This window comes from Rhododendron vialii, chromosome 4a (genome assembly GCF_030253575.1).
Source record: "Rhododendron vialii isolate Sample 1 chromosome 4a, ASM3025357v1".
NCBI lineage: Eukaryota > Viridiplantae > Streptophyta > Magnoliopsida > Ericales > Ericaceae > Rhododendron > Rhododendron vialii.
Genome location: NC_080560.1, coordinates 13,281,420 through 13,300,384, shown reverse-complemented (window position 1 = coordinate 13,300,384; position 18,965 = coordinate 13,281,420). Strand labels below are relative to the sequence as shown.

Sequence of the window (18,965 nt, the reverse complement as noted above, 5' to 3'; positions counted from 1 at the left end):
ATATACCGATACGAGTCTGTTTGTTTGACTGGATATGAACGTCGGATAGAAATAGTTACCTGAGGGGACTCAGATATCCGGTATTCGGTTAAAAATTCTTACAAGTCGAATTAAGTGTGGTAATATTATTAAGGACACCAACGTTAATTTCGTGAGACTTTTAGTCATCAATATTTGTGGGGGTAAAACTAGAGAAAACTAGCTAACTAACCATAATATATACTAGTAATAAAAAGTAAAGATGCCAGCTATTGGCAATTCTTGTGGCTTTCATTTTCACCTTTTCCCTGTCCTCTCCCTTCAGAACCTCCCCAGCCAATGTCTCTCTCTTTGTTTTGTCATTAGAAAATTTCATCCAAACACGTCCGAGAACACTTACAAAACGATTTCATCACAAAGATCAGAAACACATCAAAAAGAGGGAAAAAAAAAATACCCGTCAATGTTTTTTTTTTTTATCATCAAAAATTTTTATTCAAGAATATCCAGCAACACTTACGAAACGATTTCATCACAAAGATTGTAAATACTCCACAAAACGAGGAGAAAATCCCCATCAATGTCTTTTTTTTATAATCGTATAAAAATTAAGTTCAATAATGTCCCGCGACACTTTCAGAAGGATTCAATGATAGTCACAAAGATTGGAAACACTTCACGACGGGACAAGAAAATCTCCACTTGATGTCTTTTTTTTATCCTTAAGAAATTTCATTCAGCACTGCGCAGCGGTACTTGGATAAGGATTTCATTGGAAACACTCTACAAAGGGAGGAGAGAATCGTCTATCAATGTTTTTTTTATTATTAAAAGGATAATTATCATAATTTTTCTTGCTCTCTCCCGCTCTAACCCTAAAGAAGCCGTCGCCGCCCATCTCCCTCCTTCCCCTCCCCCCAGGGTTTTACGCTCCAATGGGTGATAGGAGGGGAGGGATTTCTCCCCCTCATTGGGTTTTTCCATCTCCCAATCTTAGATCTCGAAGATTTTCTCTTGTTTTCCCTTCACCCCCATCCTCCTCCTCTCCAAACCACCATTTGCCATCCGTCCTCCGCCTCTTCCTCTGTATAGTCCAACAACTTTTGGAGGCTGTGCCTTGCAGATCGTGGTCTTCGGAGGCGTCCTCCCCCCGCCAAAGTGGGAGATCTAAGTGAGTGGATGAAATCTGCTCCGGTACCATTACCGGTTTTTCTCTTCTTTTTATGGTTTTCTTTTTTGGTGTCCCCTGTGTGAGATTTATCCCCGTTTGTGAAGCTTCTATCACCCATGTGTGGGTTTTTTGGATGTTTTCTGCAGTGCTCCGTTTGTTTGGAGTAATGAGTTTAGTTGGGGTTGGGTGTAGTCTTTAGACTGAGTCCCATCCTATTTGATTTCTTGATCCCTTGTTTAGGGATAAAGTATCTTGATGTACTAATTCTTGGATCTATAAGATTACTTGTGATCATTTTGAAAAAAGAAATGTTCTTTTTTTATTATTATTAAAAAATATCATTCAATGGTGTCTAGCAAGGACTTCCAAAAAAGGAGGTGAGTATCTCCTCAATTCAATCAAATAAAACCCTCACAAACAACCTACACTTCATTTCTTTCGCATGAATGTAGTGAGATTGAAGAAACTGTTGAACAACCTTCCCCATTATGCCCGATCTGTAATGAGGTTGAAGAAACTGTTGAACATACCCTTTTTCACTGCCCATGGACGAAACCTGTCTGGTTTGGGAGTGGAAAATCCTACTGGGTTCAGGACGGTTTGATCAGTGCTGCTGACAAGTGGATGGAGGATTTACTATGTGGAAATTTGGCTAAAGAATCTCCCATGGAAGTAGTTGCTACAATTTTCCAAATTTGCTGGGCCATTTGGAAGGCACGGAATGCCTTTGTTTTTGAGGGGAAACAACCCAACCCGAAGGATACCATTGATCATGCTCTGGGGGCAAGGAAAGACTACCTCAGTGCTTTGTTTTTGGCCCCTAAGGTTACTGCTCTAAAAGCTAACAGGAATGTGCTTTGGGTCTCACCACCATCCCCTGTTATCAAATTTAATTGTGATGGAGCTTATAATCCCTCCCGCAGCTTGGCTGCCTTTGGCGTTATCGCTAGAGTTAGTGGTGGAAAAGCTCAGTTATGGCGCGTAGGAAGAGTCCCAGCGGTTTCAGCTACTTCTATCGAAGCTTGGGCCCTGCGCATTGCTTGTGCCACTGCCTTTGAGATGAATCTTTCTGAAGCAATCTTTGAATCAGATTGCTTGGAAGTGATTAACGCTGTCTTAGATGCGAAAAATTCTGGCCCATGGGAGATTAGCACGATAATTGCAGATATCAAATATTGGGCAAAAGATAGATGTTGGTCTTTTCTTTGGTGTTGTAGGGAACAAAACAAAGTGGCTCATTGTCTTGCTGATTTATGCCTTAAGAAAAATCTTGTTAATTACTCAGGTTGTATTCCACTTGAGGTGGTTTTTTTGCTGGAAAAAGATGTAAATGGTTGATTTGTTTCTAAGGAGAATTCCCGTTACCGTGTCAAAAAAAAAAAAAAAAAATGTAGTGAGATAACGATTGGAATCTCTTATAGCAAACCAAAAATATTTTCTGTTGGATTGCTGTTTTAAACTGGTATATTTTGAGAGTGTATGCATCAAACATCTTCATGTTCACATTATATTTACTGTTCAACAGAAATGGCGCCGAGAATTTAGAAACTCATGCTTACATCATAGTTACTGTTCAACAGAAATAGCGCTGAGAATTTAGAAACCTATTCTAACATTTTCACGAGTAAGAGTAATTCTTTCGTGAATAAAAATCCGTACGAAAAAAAAGTTTCTACAAAATTGTTTTGAAAAGAATTATAATAACAGAGCAATAAAACACAAACTAATTGACATGCGCGTAAGCAGATTTGGTCAATTTTCAAGAAAAAAACAAAAAAACACAAGCACATTCTCGAAACAGGCCAATAAGAACCTTGAGGGCCCATTCAAAGTGTCAATACATTAATCAGAGCCATATTTAATAACCCAAAATTAGAGCATCTGCATCAATATCTTTACGTTTTGGACCAATTTACACTTTAAAAAGTTACTTTATTACTTTAGCTATTCACTTTTAAAATTCCTACTGCATCAGACTCTCTGTATTAAAACTATTTCATTTAAAGTATTGTTTCTTTATTCTAAAAATCCGGCAAACAATCTCATTCCGAGCAACTGTGCATTTATTATTTATTATTTTTAAATATATATAAACAATCTAAAAAAATTAAGTATTTAAAAATTTTAATTTGTTTGAACCAGTGTGAAGATCTTATTTTTCTGATCATTTCATCCTAAAGAGTTTTAATTAATATTTGTCATTATGACTTTTATATGAGATCCCTAATAGAGTCATAAAACCAAATAAGGCATAAAATATTAAGCTTTGAATAAATACTCCAAAACTACTGCACCAAATAATAATAGAATATTGGAAGTGAGATGAACAGTGGTTCGTGGGATCAAACGAGTCACTGTAGAAAAAATACAACTATTGTAAAGTAGCAATGAAGCCACCGAGTCTGATGCAGCAGTTTTTATTGGGTTTTACTTTTTATAATAGCATTGAAACTTGAAAGAGAAGCAAGAGAGGGAGAGAGAGACGCGGATGTTCTTAGAAAATCTGAAAAGAAAATATCCAGGAGCCCTATCGAAGAGGGGGGCTCCATCTTAGGTAGGCCCCATCTGGACCACCCTTCATTTTGTCAGATTATAAGGATAAGCTTTTCATCTTCTCTCAAATAAAAATCACAAGAGCAACAAAGACACACTACACAAGTCTGTGTGGCCCCTTTAAACTGCAAAATTCCCATAGAATCCAATTCCCCGAGAAAAAAGAGAGAAACCCATCTGCTAGATGAGAAAAGATGGATCTTGAAGAGTGGGAAGTCCTCTCCGATGATGGGTTTCTTGAAATCCAAGACGATGGAGGAAAGCAAATCTTTCCAAGAAAATACGCGGGTGATCCGAAGGTTGTCTTCAACATGAACTACTTCATCTGCAAGTCTCCGATTTCCAAGGGAATCTTTGATCCGGAAGGGATGGGAAACCAATTCCTTCCGCCCCCGATGGAATTGGAAAAGGTGAGAGAAGTCACCGATTTCCCTGTCGAGACAGAGCAGGTGAAGTCCCCCGGTGGAGTTGTTTGGGAAACCGATTACATAGTTTCCCAAGTCTCCTTCAAGAAGATGAAGGAGAACGAATTCGTCGACATGAAAATGGATTCCCCGAGGGCCGGCGGCGGCGGGTGGGGAATCGTGCCTCAGATTGAGGCAGGGCTGTTTCAGTTTGAGGGTGATGATGATGATGAGAGTGAGGTGGAAATTGATCAGGGTGGTAAAAAGAGAGGGGAATTGGATCCCAAGGGAAAGGTGGATTGGGAAAGCGAAAATGGTCATGGGGTGAATATATTGAAGTGGAGTTTGAGTGGTATTGGTGCGATTTGCTCCTTTGGTGTGGCTGCTGCTACAGTTTGCATTATTGTGCTTGGAAATGGAAATCAGCAGCAGAGGAACAAACAACAGAACCAGAAGATTCAGTTCCAGATCTTTGCCGATGAAAAGGTTCGATCTTAAATACCTGTATCGTTTCGTTGTAGAAACTGTGTTCTGATCGTGAATTCTTTTCTTTGGGTTGGGTTAAGAATTGTCAACAAATCAATATATTGTTTGGTTATGTTCAGAAAAACCAAATACTATTTTATTTCTGTGTCTGAGTGTTTTTTTGTTCCCTAATTGGCAAAAGTTAGTATTGTTAGAATAGTTAGATTAACACATTGCAAGATGATTTGAACTTCGAACTCCTTTCTCGTGCACCTAAGGGCACCCCTGATGCTAACGGGCAAAAGGCCTCTTGACTTCTGTGTTGAAGCTACGATGTTAGTAGATACTTACTTACATTACCGCTAAGGATATCACTGTTGCTTTATGAGCTCAAGATCGAGATCCCACACAACAAGGCAGAATCACACGGCGTCTGAGTCAACTGATCCGATCATAGGTAGAATTCCGATAGGTCATGTAATCCTTCGGCACCTTTGCATTTGTGTCATGCTGGTTCGTTAGCTCAAACAATTGCTGCTGGTAGGCAAACGAGCGAAATTATAAAAACGACATTGACGAGGTTTAATTCACACGTCAAGTTGAAGAGGTTTTGGTTCCATCTTTCAATTATTAGAACCATTAGTCTGGGCCATTTTTATTTTTAATTCCTGTACCAGGGGAGGTGGGAAATAATTTTTGACCAGAACTAAAACATGGATTTGTGCTGTTTTTGCAGAAGATTAACCAGGTGGTGAATGAAGCAATATCAGCAGTGAGAGGTGTGCCCCTCACCACAGCTCATTTCACTTATGGTGGTGCTCATCATGGTCACGTCTCTTTAGACCACTGAACAGCTGAGCTTCACATACATTTGTACCGCAAAAAGTCTAACAACACAGCTTTAAAACACCGCTCCGAACACAACAGTATCCCAAGCCATTCGATGTACGTCTATGGGCCAACGTGTGCATCTAATGGCTCCGAACACAGTTGTGTCAGGACTTGTATATGTTTTAAAGTTATGTTCGTATCATTGGTCATTATACTATTCGTCTTGGTATTTATAGTAGTATTATGTGGTGTACCAGATCAATGAGGATCCTTAAACTTCCATATGAGTATTTACATGTGTGTAAAGAGTCTATGTCCTGGTTGTACTTTAGCTCATCATTCTTATATACTAATAATATCACTCCCCTGTTTGTTTTCTCCGAAGAATTCAGCATTTGTTTTTAAATTTTGATTAGTCTTTAACTTTTCAAGTTTATCTAAAGAACCCATAGAAGATAAGAGAATCAACTTTTTTGGTTTTTTATTGTCTTTATTGGACTTTTTTTTAGCCCTCAGATATGGTACGAAGGTTACTGCAGATTATATATAAAATCAAAGAAAGAAGAAGTGGTTTGTAGACATCCTAAACAAACAGGGATTTTTTACGTGATTTTTGGACGACTGTGTCCAGAACCATATGTTGCATGTGGGCACTTGTGCTTCGAACGACTCCGAAAATAGTATCTATTATGTTGCTTGGACTAATTCAATACTTATCAAGTCATTGCGCAGTACTCAAAGCATTGATTTTTTTTTTTAACAATTTATCTTCATTAAGGAGACACATGCCACACTAATGCTACGTCTGAATTAGTTGGAGAAACCAAAAGGAATAGAATGGGATCCTCCCTCGTTCTCCAACGGGATTTGACGGTTTTGGTTCAGTCCATTTGTTGGCTCTTTCCATGTCCATTTCAATGATCAAAACCATATTTAAAACTCGTTAAAAACTTTTACTGTATTATGTTTAAAGTCATGTTCAGATCAATACATAAGCAACACTTAGATACTATTATACATAACACAAGATTCCCCAATCCTAAGGGACCGGGGAGGATCACATTGCAAATTAGCAAAACGGAGTTGCCATCACTGATGGATTTCTCTTTTTTACTTTCTCTTCCAAATCAACATCAAAACATATCATCAAAATGCATAAAAGTATGCTAGCTAGTTGGTTCCTTGGCGCCACAGCAAACCAATATTGAATAATAATGTAGCTTCTTTTACAATCTCATCTTGCCTTCACAAATAAACAATAGCAAAAAAGATATGTAGCTGATGAATGGAAATACCATCTGATTATTGCATAATCACCACTCAATTCAATTGACAGTGACTAATCGTCCTTTTTGTGTAAAATTTCAGCAAGACTAGTACTGGAAGGATGTATAGCAGTACTGCACAAGATACATACTACTATTTTGTATATACTCCGGCCGTAGTATGTATGTTGAAATTCCCAAGTCCCAATACCCACACGGCCACACCTAGTACAATATATATGCATGGCCAAACACAATTTGCAGCTCGATCAACACTGCGACGTACGGGCAGAGTTCAGCTTGCAAATTTCTCAGTTCATCCCCAAGCACAATATTAACCACCACTTCAATTAATTACTGATCGTTTGCATTGGATTCCTTCAGAGATCACTTGATTTAGTGAGCTTATAAAAGTTTGCTTGAACTTGGACTAGTACATCCTTGAGTCACACTCAAATTAGATTCGATTGAATTAATAATTAAATTCTTCTAAAAAAAATTTAATAAGAGCTTGAGCTATACACTAATTTTGCAATTCTCTAGCTATTGTCTTTGGGAGTACATAAGCTCATCGGCCGGAGATTCGGGATCACAAGCTTTGAACATGATAAAATTTAGCCTGTAATTTACATTAGATCTCGAACTCGAATAAGCTGACTAGTTTGTTTTACAACCTTATGCGAAACTGTCCTCATGGGATGAATGTTCCTTGATGAAATACGAACCGGACACCAAACGGAGCCTTTATACAACTATATGTATATTTTTTTATCTATCTTCCTAAAAAATTTAAAAATATACACTTTTTTCTAATCCCCAATGGATTAAAACTAGGTCAAATAAATTTATATTTATAACACACATAAAGTGGATAGAGTGAGATCGAGTTTTGGCCAATCGCTTAAGGAAGAAGTCATGCGTCCAAGCAGAAAAGGACGTCTAAACCGAATGAGGGGGAAAAAGGTACCTAAATTAATTAGTAATTAATTTATAATTTTATATCAATACTCCTCCTCCTCTTCAAAACCCGGCCTGCCATTCTTTTACATATTTTTTAATAACAGTAATTAATTCCATGAAAGGTGGCAGAAGATGGACTGAATAATCCAAAACCAGAAAGTCTACGTCCACCACTTAAAAGTCACCGCTCTCAATTTCACCGTTTAAAAGTGTTTTAAACGGTTTGAATTTTACAAAACTCTTTGACAGAAGAGTTTTAACTCTTTCTTGAAAGAGTTTTTTAAAATTTGAACCATTAATTGTCGAGACGGACGGTGAAATATTGAACAGTGAATGTTAAACCGTGAAACAGAGCATGGGTGTAGCATGGCTGTAAACCAGCAAATTAAGCCAAATCCACCCAATACAAATTAGATTTATTGAGGCATGACCCATCACACAATGTCACCAGTATTGGTTGAATGGAAATTATCATTAACCACCAGCCAAAAAGGGCCTTAATTATTTGTCAACAGCGGTGGCGTGACGTTCACTGCAAATTGAGTGATCTGACTTCATTCTTTACGCCATGAAGCTAGTGATATCTTTATCTAGCCACAATATTTATTTTATTTGTATAGTGTATAGTATTTTTAAATTTTATTTTATTTTTATCAAGAGAAGAAGTTCAAACCGACAGGAAACCAGGAAATCTAAACAACTATAGGTTACCTCAATTTCCTCATATTTTGCTGTCTTTGATCAATTGATTCTCCAAAAAGATACGACAGTCAATTATTGCCTAAAGGTAATAAATACTATTTGATTGTATATACTATCCTAATTTAGGAGGAACTATTTGCCCGCTTAATACCCTATAAGCGAGGGACTAAAATCTAATATCACACGGGGTGGTATTAGTTAAGCCGGTTTTTGGGATTATTTTCCTCCTCATCTAACTGTAAAAAAATGATTAGTCACCCTTTATCTCATAGTTTATTCCGTTCAAATCAAACGAAGTACAACTAATTCATTAATTACTTCATATAATCACCTCTACTATCATACCTCCGACGTGTATGTCTACTTATCCCATCATTAGGTTGCGTTCTTTTAAATTTTCAAAATTTATTTTTTCTTCTCTTTTGAAACTTAAATGAAAATAAGTTAAGTTCATCCAATATTTTTCTAAATTTAGACCACGTTCTCTTGAACCTAACTTAAATCTGAGAGTTTTGTCCTTATTTGAATTTTTTTCGTATTTGTTAATTTTGTGCCAAATTTTTGTGGGTTTGTCTTTTTGGCTAAAAAGTTGTTATTTTTCAAAATATTTGGGTAAAAGTAAAAAAAAACTTACTTTTCTAATTCCTCTTGTGAGACGAATCAATTTTGGCTAAAAATTGGTTATTTCTCAAAATATTTGGGTAAAAGCAAAAAAAAAAAATTGACTTTTCTGATTCTTCACTTCGAGACGAATCAATAATCCATAAATATTTGATGCAAAACTAACAAATGCGAAAGAAATTTAAATCTCTCATGTTTAAGTTAAGTTCAAAAGAACATAGCCTAAAAGAACGCAAGTGGAGTATCATCTTTCTCATTCCGGTAAATGTGCCTTAATTGATTGTCTTATCTCGAATAAACGAACAAATGCCCAGCGGCTCCAGCTGCACAATGAGCCATAGATTAGACCTAGATTGCTTTGTTCCCATAGGTATCTGTCTTACATGAAAGCTCCGTTTTCACTAACAAAAAATACTAAAAATTTAATGTATTTTACTATCTTATTTTTACTAACAAAAAAAGTTTCAGTATTTTTTTATATCGTTTTTACTAACAAAAAAGTTTTTACCAACAACTTTTTCACTTACTTACTCATAACAATTTATTCATTACTTGAACCAATTTAATATTTCTCAATAACTTATTTACGATCGAAAACACTTTAACAACTTTCAAACCACAGATAAAAATTTACAAATTTTTCACTACCGGAAACACCCATAACTTTATGAACAGAAACATGGTAGTAAGTTAAAGTCTTCAGATGCAAGTATTAAAGGAGGGGTGCATCTCTAAATTGTTGAAAATTTACGAAATTTCGGATGAATGAAATAGGGGCTATCGGAGGGTCTCCCGAGGCAACCGTGTATGTCCCGGATTCATTGTATCTGGACGCACCACAATCAATAGACGTATTGATATGTGGATTCTGTAATCCCCAAAACCTCTCTTCATGATGTAGTATTCAATCCTGTAACCTCTCTATTTAGGCCCCCGTTCCGGAACTCAATATAAGTTCTTATTTTTTAAGAAGGCAATTTCAAGCTCAAAAATAATGTGTTTAAGCAAATAATTTTTCTACCAATATGGATCTAGTTTGATGGATCTCATCGAAATCTTCTATACAGTGCAAAAAAAATTTAAAAATTATTTTCCATTTACATTATTTTTGAATTTGAAAATGTGAAATAAGTACTTATTTTTTAAGAAGGTGTTCTGGAACGGAGTATTGGCAGAATTCATTCACATGTTAATGGCAGCATTCATCTCCAGGAGTTACATAGGCTACCCTCACTCTATAAAAGGGGGCTCACGTTTTGGAGAAGGCACAAGCAAAATTCACATTAAGCATACTCTGATATTCGTGTTCTTGAGAGAGAGAGGCATGCGGTAGTCAGTTCGCCAAGGCGATCGACGGTAGTGTTTTGATGGCTTGCGGTTTAGCCGAGCCAATCCTGGGAGGAAGTCGCCGACGCAACCTACTGTTAGTAATTTATTTTAATCAACGGGTATCTGTAATCTTAACGTGGGGAGATTAATGAGTATTTAATATCATGGAGCTCGTAATATAATTGAGATAAGGACGGGAGTACAATTATAATTCTGTAGTGGGGTGAATTATAATTAGTAAAATAAGAAATAGAATCCTGGTGGGATTAAGTTTTCTTATTTACACTGGGAGCCCAGACTTATTACTCCTTAGGTCCCTATCGTAACCCTATATATACACGTTATGCTCTTTAGGTCAGGATAAATGTTTTTCTATTATTCAGTAAATAGAGGCAGGCTTAGAGAGAGCAAACAAATCACGAAAGAGTCCACACTTGGTTCGTGTTCTAGACGTGCAGGGAATACGATAGAAGATCGTAAGGTACGGTCGAGCAGTATTCGTGGTTTATAGCAAGACGTGCTATAACAAGTTCAACCAGCGTTCGTGTCGCAGGGAGTTGAGGTAGAACCCTAATTCCGCTTTATAGGGTTTTACAATTTTTGTTGTCTAATCTGTACGCGTCATTACTGGGTCTTGGGGATTCGGTTTCCTAACAGTGGTATCAGAGCAGGCTGTAATCACGCGTATGGATTAAACAGGCCATGTTGTCCGTAGGTTATAGAGGGTAGAACGTAGAACTGTGCTAACCCTTGTTTTGCAGCGTTCTTACCCAGCTATTATGGTCACATGATTTTTATTGGTTTTATGCGATTGGATCCCACGATAATTTTTTCGTGGTTATTGTTATTTATTGGGTACCACGATTATTTTTCGTGATTGTAATAATTAACGTAGCATGTGTTATTTATTGGGTGCCACGATTATTTTTCGTGGTTGTAATAATTAACGTAGCATGTGAACTCCAATGGAGGCATAAGATCGATATTTGTATGTTTCTATGATTGTTTGCATATGTGATAGTTTACCATATTGGAACAACATGGTAATATATGGCTTTTGACCTAGATCACGTTTTTTGCAAACTTAAAATTTTTGATAACCCTCACAAATTTTTTTTAAATAACTAAGTGGGAGAGGGAGTTTATTTTTATAAATCCCACGGTCTCCATTACTAGTATGTAGATGATGTAATTAATTTTGTGTGATGGTTTTAGAACCTTCCCCCCATCGGGCAAAATTAATTATGCCCTCATCGGTACAGACTTCCTTAAAGGATAGGTCTATGATGATTGTTGTGTGAATTACTACACCATCTGAGGTAATTCATAACGGAACAATGGGTCATGGGGCTAGGTAATGGTATACACTTAGCTGTAAATAATAGTATCCTCACCATCTGAGTCACTATTATTATTTATAGGACCGAAGTTATATTGGCTATTTAATTTTGCTTGGCACGGTATAGTGTCTAGATAGTAAAATTAAAAGGTTGTGCCTATCTACACGAATGATAAAGAGTAGAGACTTCCCATCGAGGCATGCTCTTCACGGTGTGTAGGGTTGCCAATGTTTTTCTTTTAACATGTGGTAGAGGGAACCAATATTAAAATGAAATTCAAAATTTTTATTGCCCTTCATAATTGATTGTTATGTTATTTGATTCTCAGATTAAAAAATGGGCTCTTTCAATCCACTTGCCATTATTCTCAAAGAAAATAAACTTACTGGACCAAACTATGTTGACTGGAAAAGAAACTTGAATATTGTGTTAACTGCTGAGGGCCACAAATATGTGCTTACTACGGCGTGCCCTCCTATACCTGAAGAAAATGCCACAGAACAGGAAGCAAAGCCTTATAAAGATTGGGTTAAGGCTGATGAGATGGCGCGGTGTTATATTTTGGCTTCTATGTCGAATATATTGCAACATCAGCATCAAGCTATGGAAACTGCTTCTGATATGATGCTGAACCTCAAAGAAATGTTTGGGGATCAGAATCGGGCAGCAAGGCTAGTTGCTATGAAAGAATTGGTGAGCATCACCCATGTTGAAGGGACCCCGGTTAGGGATCATGTTCTAAAGATGATAGCTCTTCTTAATGAACTAGAGATCCTTGGAGCTGAAATTGATGGGGAAACCTAGATCGATTTCGTTCTCAACTCACTGCAGTCTGAGAGTTTTAAGCAGTTTCGCCTGATTTATTCTATGAACAAAATGCATTTATCTTTGGCGGAACTTCTTAAGGAACTCCAAGCAGCTGAGGGTCTTTTGGTTGCGAAGAAACCACCATCAGTGCTAGTGGCTGAGAAGGCTTCTACTTCTAAGCCGAAAGGCAAGAAGAAGCAGAATAAGTCTCAGAAAAAGGTTGTGGAGGCAGTTCATGCGCCTCAAGGTGGAGTGAAAAAGCCTACGGGTAAGTGTTTTCACTGCAAGCAGAAAGGACACTGGAAGAAGGAATGTCCGATTTTTCTCAATAAAGTGAACAAACAAGGTAAATCTTTTTCACTAGTTGTTGAATCATGTTTAGCGGTGTTATCTACCAGTACCTGGTGTGTAGATACGGGAGCCACTAATCATGTTTGCAATTCATTGCAGGGGTTCCAGGAAACCAGAAGACTCAGTGATGGGGAGATTTATCTACATATGGAAAATGCTACGAGAGTGGCAGCAGTTGCAGTAGGAAATATTTTTTTAAATTTTAGTAGTAATAGGAGTTTAATTTTGAGAGATTGTCTTTATGTTCCTACTATTAGAAGAAACTTGGTTTTAGTTTCTAAGTTAATAAAGGATAGATATTTGGTTTATTTTAGTGATTCTGTGGTTATTAAGTTAAATAAACGTTTTATCTGTTCTGGTTCATTGGTGGATGATCTCTACATTATAAATCCTATATTTCCTACAGTGCAACTGCATGAATTGAATAATACTAATAATTTACCATGCAAGAGAAAAGAGCCTTCGAAATTGAACCAAACGTATCTTTGGCACTTACGTCTTGGTCATATTAATCTGAATAGGATTTCTAGACTGGTTAGAGATGGACCTTTAGGTTCATTAGAAGTTAAGGAACTTCCAGTCTGTGAATCATGTTTGGAAGGTAAGATGACCAAAAGGCCTTTTTCAGCAAAAGGATATAGAACCAAAGAGCCGTTAGAATTGGTTCACTCTGATTTGTGTGGGCCTATGAATATCCAAGTTAGAGGTGGTTTTGAGTACTTTGTCATTTTTATTGACGATTACTCAAGGTATGGATACATTTATTTGATGCACCGTAAGTCCGAATGCTTTGAGAAATTCAGGGAGTATAGGGCGGAAACGGAAAAGCGTTTGGGTAAATGTCTCAAGACACTACGATCTGATCGTGGTGGTGAATACCTCTTGGGAGAGTTTAGGGACTACTTGTCAGCTGAAGGGATTACATCCCAATTGTCAGCTCCAGGTATGCACAACAAAATGGTGTAGCAGAGAGAAGGAATAGGACTCTTATGGGTATGGTAAGATCAATGATGAGTTATTCAGATTTACCAATTTCGTTTTGGGGACATGCACTAGAAACAGCAGCGTATATTCTTAACTTGGTACCATCTAAGTCAGTACCATCTACACCCACAGAACTATGGATTGGGCGCAAACCTAGTCTCCAGCATGTTCGGGTTTGGGGTAGTCCAGCACATGTGCTGAATGGGAACGCAGATAAGTTGGAATCGAGAACAGAAGTTTGTTTGTTTGTGGGGTACCCTAGAGGAACGAGAGGTGGACTGTTTTATAGTCCTGAGGATAAGAAGGTCATTGTTAGCACTAATGCCCGGTTCTTAGAAGAGGACTATGTGATAGACCACAAACCCAGAAGTAAAATTGTTCTAGAAGAATTGAGAGGAGAGAGACCGGCACAAACTTCTTTACCACCAATAGTGCAGGAGGAAATGCCACAAGAGATATTTGTAGAGGCACCTATTGACACATCGGTACCTCGTCGTAGTGGGAGGGTTACTGTTCCACCCAGTCGGTATACGTTGTTGGGAGAGTTTTTTGAAATGATCCCTGATGATCAACATGCTGAACCCTGTAACTACAATGAGGCACTTCAAGATAAAGATGTGGAATTTTGGCAAAAGGCTATGAAATCAGAGATGGAGTCTATGTACTCTAATCGGGTTTGGGATCTTGTAGAACCACCTGAAGGGATTAAACCCATTGGGTGCAAGTGGATCTATAAGAAGAAGAGAGGGGTGGACGGGAAGGTGCATACCTTCAAAGCTAGGCTTGTTGCGAAAGGGTATACTCAGAAAGAAGGGATCTATTATGAGAAAACTTTTTCGCCAGTAGCCATGCTTAAGTCCATTCGGATTCTCTTATCCATTGCGGCTCATCTCGATTACGAGATTTGGCAAATGGATGCAAAGACCGCGTTCCTTAATGGAAATCTGGATGAGTGTATCTATATGGTGCAACCAGATGGATTCATAGCAAAAGGTCAGGAGCACATGTTGTGCAAGCTTAAGAAGTCTATTTATGGGCTTAAGCAGGCATCTAGATCTTGGAACATTCGTTTTGATCAAGCAATCAAGTCTTTTGGTTTTGATCAATGTCCGGATGAGTCATGTGTGTACAAGAAGCGCAACGGAAAAGTTGTACTGTTTTTAGTACTATATGTCGATGATATCCTGCTCATCGGAAACGGTGTGGGAGTGTTATCTTCAGTGAAAGTGTGGTTATCCGGCCAATTCGAAATGAAGGACTTGGGAGAAGCTGGTCACATCCTAGGGATTAAGCTTATACGAGATCGCAAGAACAGGATGTTGGGCTTATTACAAGCTACTTATATCGATGTCATTCTAGCCCGTTTTAGCATGCAAGATTCCAAGAAAGGGTTCCTCCCTTTTAGACATGGAATCAATCTATCCAAGGATCAGTGTCCTAAAACACCTGAAGAGATGGAGAAAATGAAGGCAGTTCCTTATGCCTCGGCAGTAGGAAGCCTTATGTATGCTATGTTGTGTACTAGACCTGATATTTGCTTTGTCGTTGGCATGGTTAGCAGATTTCAGTCTAATCCAGGGCAAGAACATTGGACTGCAGTGAAACATATACTCAAGTATCTGAAAAGAACTAGAGATCATATGTTGGTGTTCCAGTCAGATAGTCTGGTACCTCATGGGTACACAGACTCAGACTTCATGTCAGATAGGGATTCCAGAAAGTCTACCTCAGGATATGTGTTTACCTTGGGAGGTGGAGCTATAAGTTGGAGGAGTATCAAACAATCTTGCATTGCTGATTCTACCATGGAGGCAGAGTATGTGGCAGCTTCTGAAGCAGCCAAGGAGGCTGTTTGGCTTAGAAACTTTTTGTTGGATCTGGAAGTGGTCCCTTCAGTGCAATCAGCCATTACACTCTATTGTGACAATAGCGGTGCAGTTGCTAATTCGAAGAAGCCAAGGACTCACAAGAAGGGCAAACACATTGAGCGTAAGTATCATCTGATTCGAGAGATCGTACAGAGAGGTGATGTTGCTGTGACCAAGATTGCATCAGCGAATAACCTGGCAGATCCTTTTACGAAGAGCTTACCAGCTAAGACTTTTGATAGTCACGTAGAAGGAATGGGAGTGAGATGCATGGCAGTATGGTTTTGAGTCTTAGTGGGAGTTTGTTAGGAGATTATGTAAAAGTTATGTTTTTATATGATGGATTAATATTTAATTATTAATCAGTTTTATCCATTTTTGATGAGAATCTTTTATGGGCAATATTTGCATGATAATTTTGTATGTTGTGCATGTGTGTCTTTTATTCTACATAGTAGATAATCCAGTGTGTAGAGTACGGCTTACACACAGAAGATTGGATCATCGGTTCTTGTGGAATATAAGTTATGGTTCACAGTCTTAGATGGAATTTGACACACCATCGGTAGGACTGTAGCACAATATTTTAGTAGGTTTTTCTTGACTACAGGGAATGGTGTTAATTCCAACTCATTGTGCTAGTATACTTTGTGTGTATTGAACGGGACCGTATTGAGGTAATTGTCTTTATACTAACTTTATAAGACAATTGGAATCTCATGGTTATTATGAATGCTTATTCTCTTAATTCAAAGATAATTATTAGAAGTATATATTTAATGTTGTTGACTTTGATTCATTAAAGAGTGAGATCTTTGTACGGTCAATAGTCTCGGTGAATTGGGTAGCAACATTATGTATATGACAACTATTAATTATTAATGGAATCCACGTCCCGATAGGGATTGATGATACCCCTTGAGTAAGCTTATAAGTTTCGATTATGTCAAACCCTGCAGGTGGATATTTGTATCCGACATATCGAATAAGTTAAGCGGATAGTCTCAAGTTAAGATGTTGATTAACTGGGAGATTGTTAGTAATTTATTTTAATCAACGGGTATCTGTAATCTTAACATGGAGAGATTAATGAGTATTTAATATCATGGAGCTCGTAATATAATTGAGATAAGGACGGGAGTACAATTATAATTCTGTAGTGGGGTGAATTATAATTAGTGAAATAAGAAATAGAATCCTGGTGGGATTAAGTTTTCTTATTTACACTGGGAGCCCAGACTTATTACTCCTTAAGTCCCTATCGTAGCCCTATATATACACGTTATGCTCTTTAGGTCAGGATAAATGTTTTTCTATTATTCAGTAAATAGAGGCAGGCTTAGAGAGAGCAAACAGATCACGAAAGAGTCCACACTTGATTCGTGTTCTAGACGTGCAGGGAATACGATAGAAGATCGTAAGGTACGGTCGAGCAGTATTCGTGATTTATAGCAAGACGTGCTATAACAAGTTCAACCAGCGTTCGTGTCGCAGGGAGTTGAGGTAGAACCATAATCCCGCTTTATAGGGTTTTACAATTTTTGTTGTCTAATCTGTACGCGTCATTACTGGGTCTTGGGGATTCGGTTTCCTAACACCTACAACACCCACGGTAGGCGGCGAATCTTTCTTAAGGAGACTGTGGTATCACACAGGACTCGGTTCGATATTCAGGAAATTCAATTTGTATCTTGACTGTTTCAATCTGTTCTGTATTTGTATTTGTATTTTGTTTCGATTATGTAATTGTTACATTATCAATGAAATTGTTCTCTAAATTTTCTGTAAATGCCGAATTTTTCCCAACATAATTAAACTTCCATTTGCACGTCCAGATGTGAGATTATTTCCGTCTTCAATTCGCCATTCCCAGAATCTCATTACTCTTTCCATGTTACCACTTACCACGTATACGCACCAACATTCCATCACAAAGTCGACTGGTGAACAGGGACGGATCCAGGAATGTAGCCTAGTGGGGGCACTTGTTAAATATAATAGAGAAAGTTCATTTTTTTTTAGTCTACCATAGTAAGATCATACAAAATTAAGGCATACTTTAAGTTAAATTAGGTAAAAATGAGAACAAAATCTCATAAAAAATTTGAAAGTATACTTTTAAGTGATATTGACAAGTTTTAGAATGATTGAGTCATCGAGCTAGTTTTGTTAATATTTTATTTTGAAATATTTCTTTCATACTTTTAAAAATAAAGAGAATTAAAAAAGAATAGCTTCAAATAAACAAATAGATCATCAAACAACAAGTATAAATGTATCATACGATGAAATTTAAACATAAAACTAATTATATATATATATATATATATATATTTTCAAGATATATGCAAGTGTGTATATTTATATAGGGAAATGATAATGCCAAAATTAGTTTTGGTATTATCACTATCCTTTATATATTAGCACACTTTTATAATTATGCTAATTTATATAAAAATATTTTATTTTCAAGTGGGAGCACAAGTTCGAGTGGGGACACGTGCCTCCGCGTGACCCCCTTTGGGTCGGTTCCTGTGCAAATGTGTATATTTACATAGAGAAATGATAATGCCAAAACAAGTTTTGGCATTATTATTACCCTTTATATATTAACACACTTTTATAATTATGTTAATTTATACAAAAATATTTTAATTTCGAATGGAAACGCGCGTTCGAATGGGAAAACGTGCCCCGCATGACCCCTTTGGTTGGATCCGTCCCTGCCGGTGAAACATAGAACAAACACTTCTCTTATCCAACGAATGACGGAGTATTTGGAGTAGTACTTTTTGTGTCTGCATTTGATTGACATCCTGATTTCGAAATTTTAGAATCTCTTGGTATTGGGTCACAATAGAGAAATTCGTGAATTTTCTAATTCCGAGTTGGATGGTCTATTTTTGACCGAATCAAAAAGGAAAATGATTGAGGCGCGCATTGGCCTGGGGATAGCAACACCTCTATCGGGAAAAAAAAGAGAGACTAAAGTTGAGTTTCGCTAAATTTAAAAGTGCTTTTTGAGAGTTTCGTCTTTATTAAAAAATTGCTTTTATTAGTTTTGCACTAAATTTGTGTAGATTATTGATTATTCGTGTAGAATGAGTTATCCAAATAGTTTTGAAAATATCTACTATTAAACTGAAAAAGTGCAAAATTGGAACTTTTTAGTTTGAAAGTGTGATATTTTTTTAAAATATTTAAATAAAAACAAAAAATATTTAATTTTTTTGATTTTTCTTGTCAAAATAAATTAATAATTCATAAAATTTCGACGCAAAATTAAGAAAGACGATTTTTTTAAACACTTTTTGCTTATCCGAATCCAACCTAAA

General features: G+C 37.1%; 1 protein-coding gene across 1 annotated transcript; it reads left to right on the top strand.

Moving 5' to 3' along the window:
* Positions 1–3,563: 3,563 nt before the first annotated feature.
* Positions 3,564–5,781, top strand: LOC131324441 (uncharacterized). The gene is made up of 2 exons (XM_058356403.1): positions 3,564–4,593; positions 5,309–5,781. Exons 1-2 carry the CDS (start codon positions 3,898–3,900, stop codon positions 5,420–5,422), a joined length of 810 nt encoding a protein of 269 aa, XP_058212386.1. The 5' UTR covers positions 3,564–3,897; the 3' UTR covers positions 5,423–5,781.
* The last annotated feature ends 13,184 nt before the right edge of the window (positions 5,782–18,965 follow it).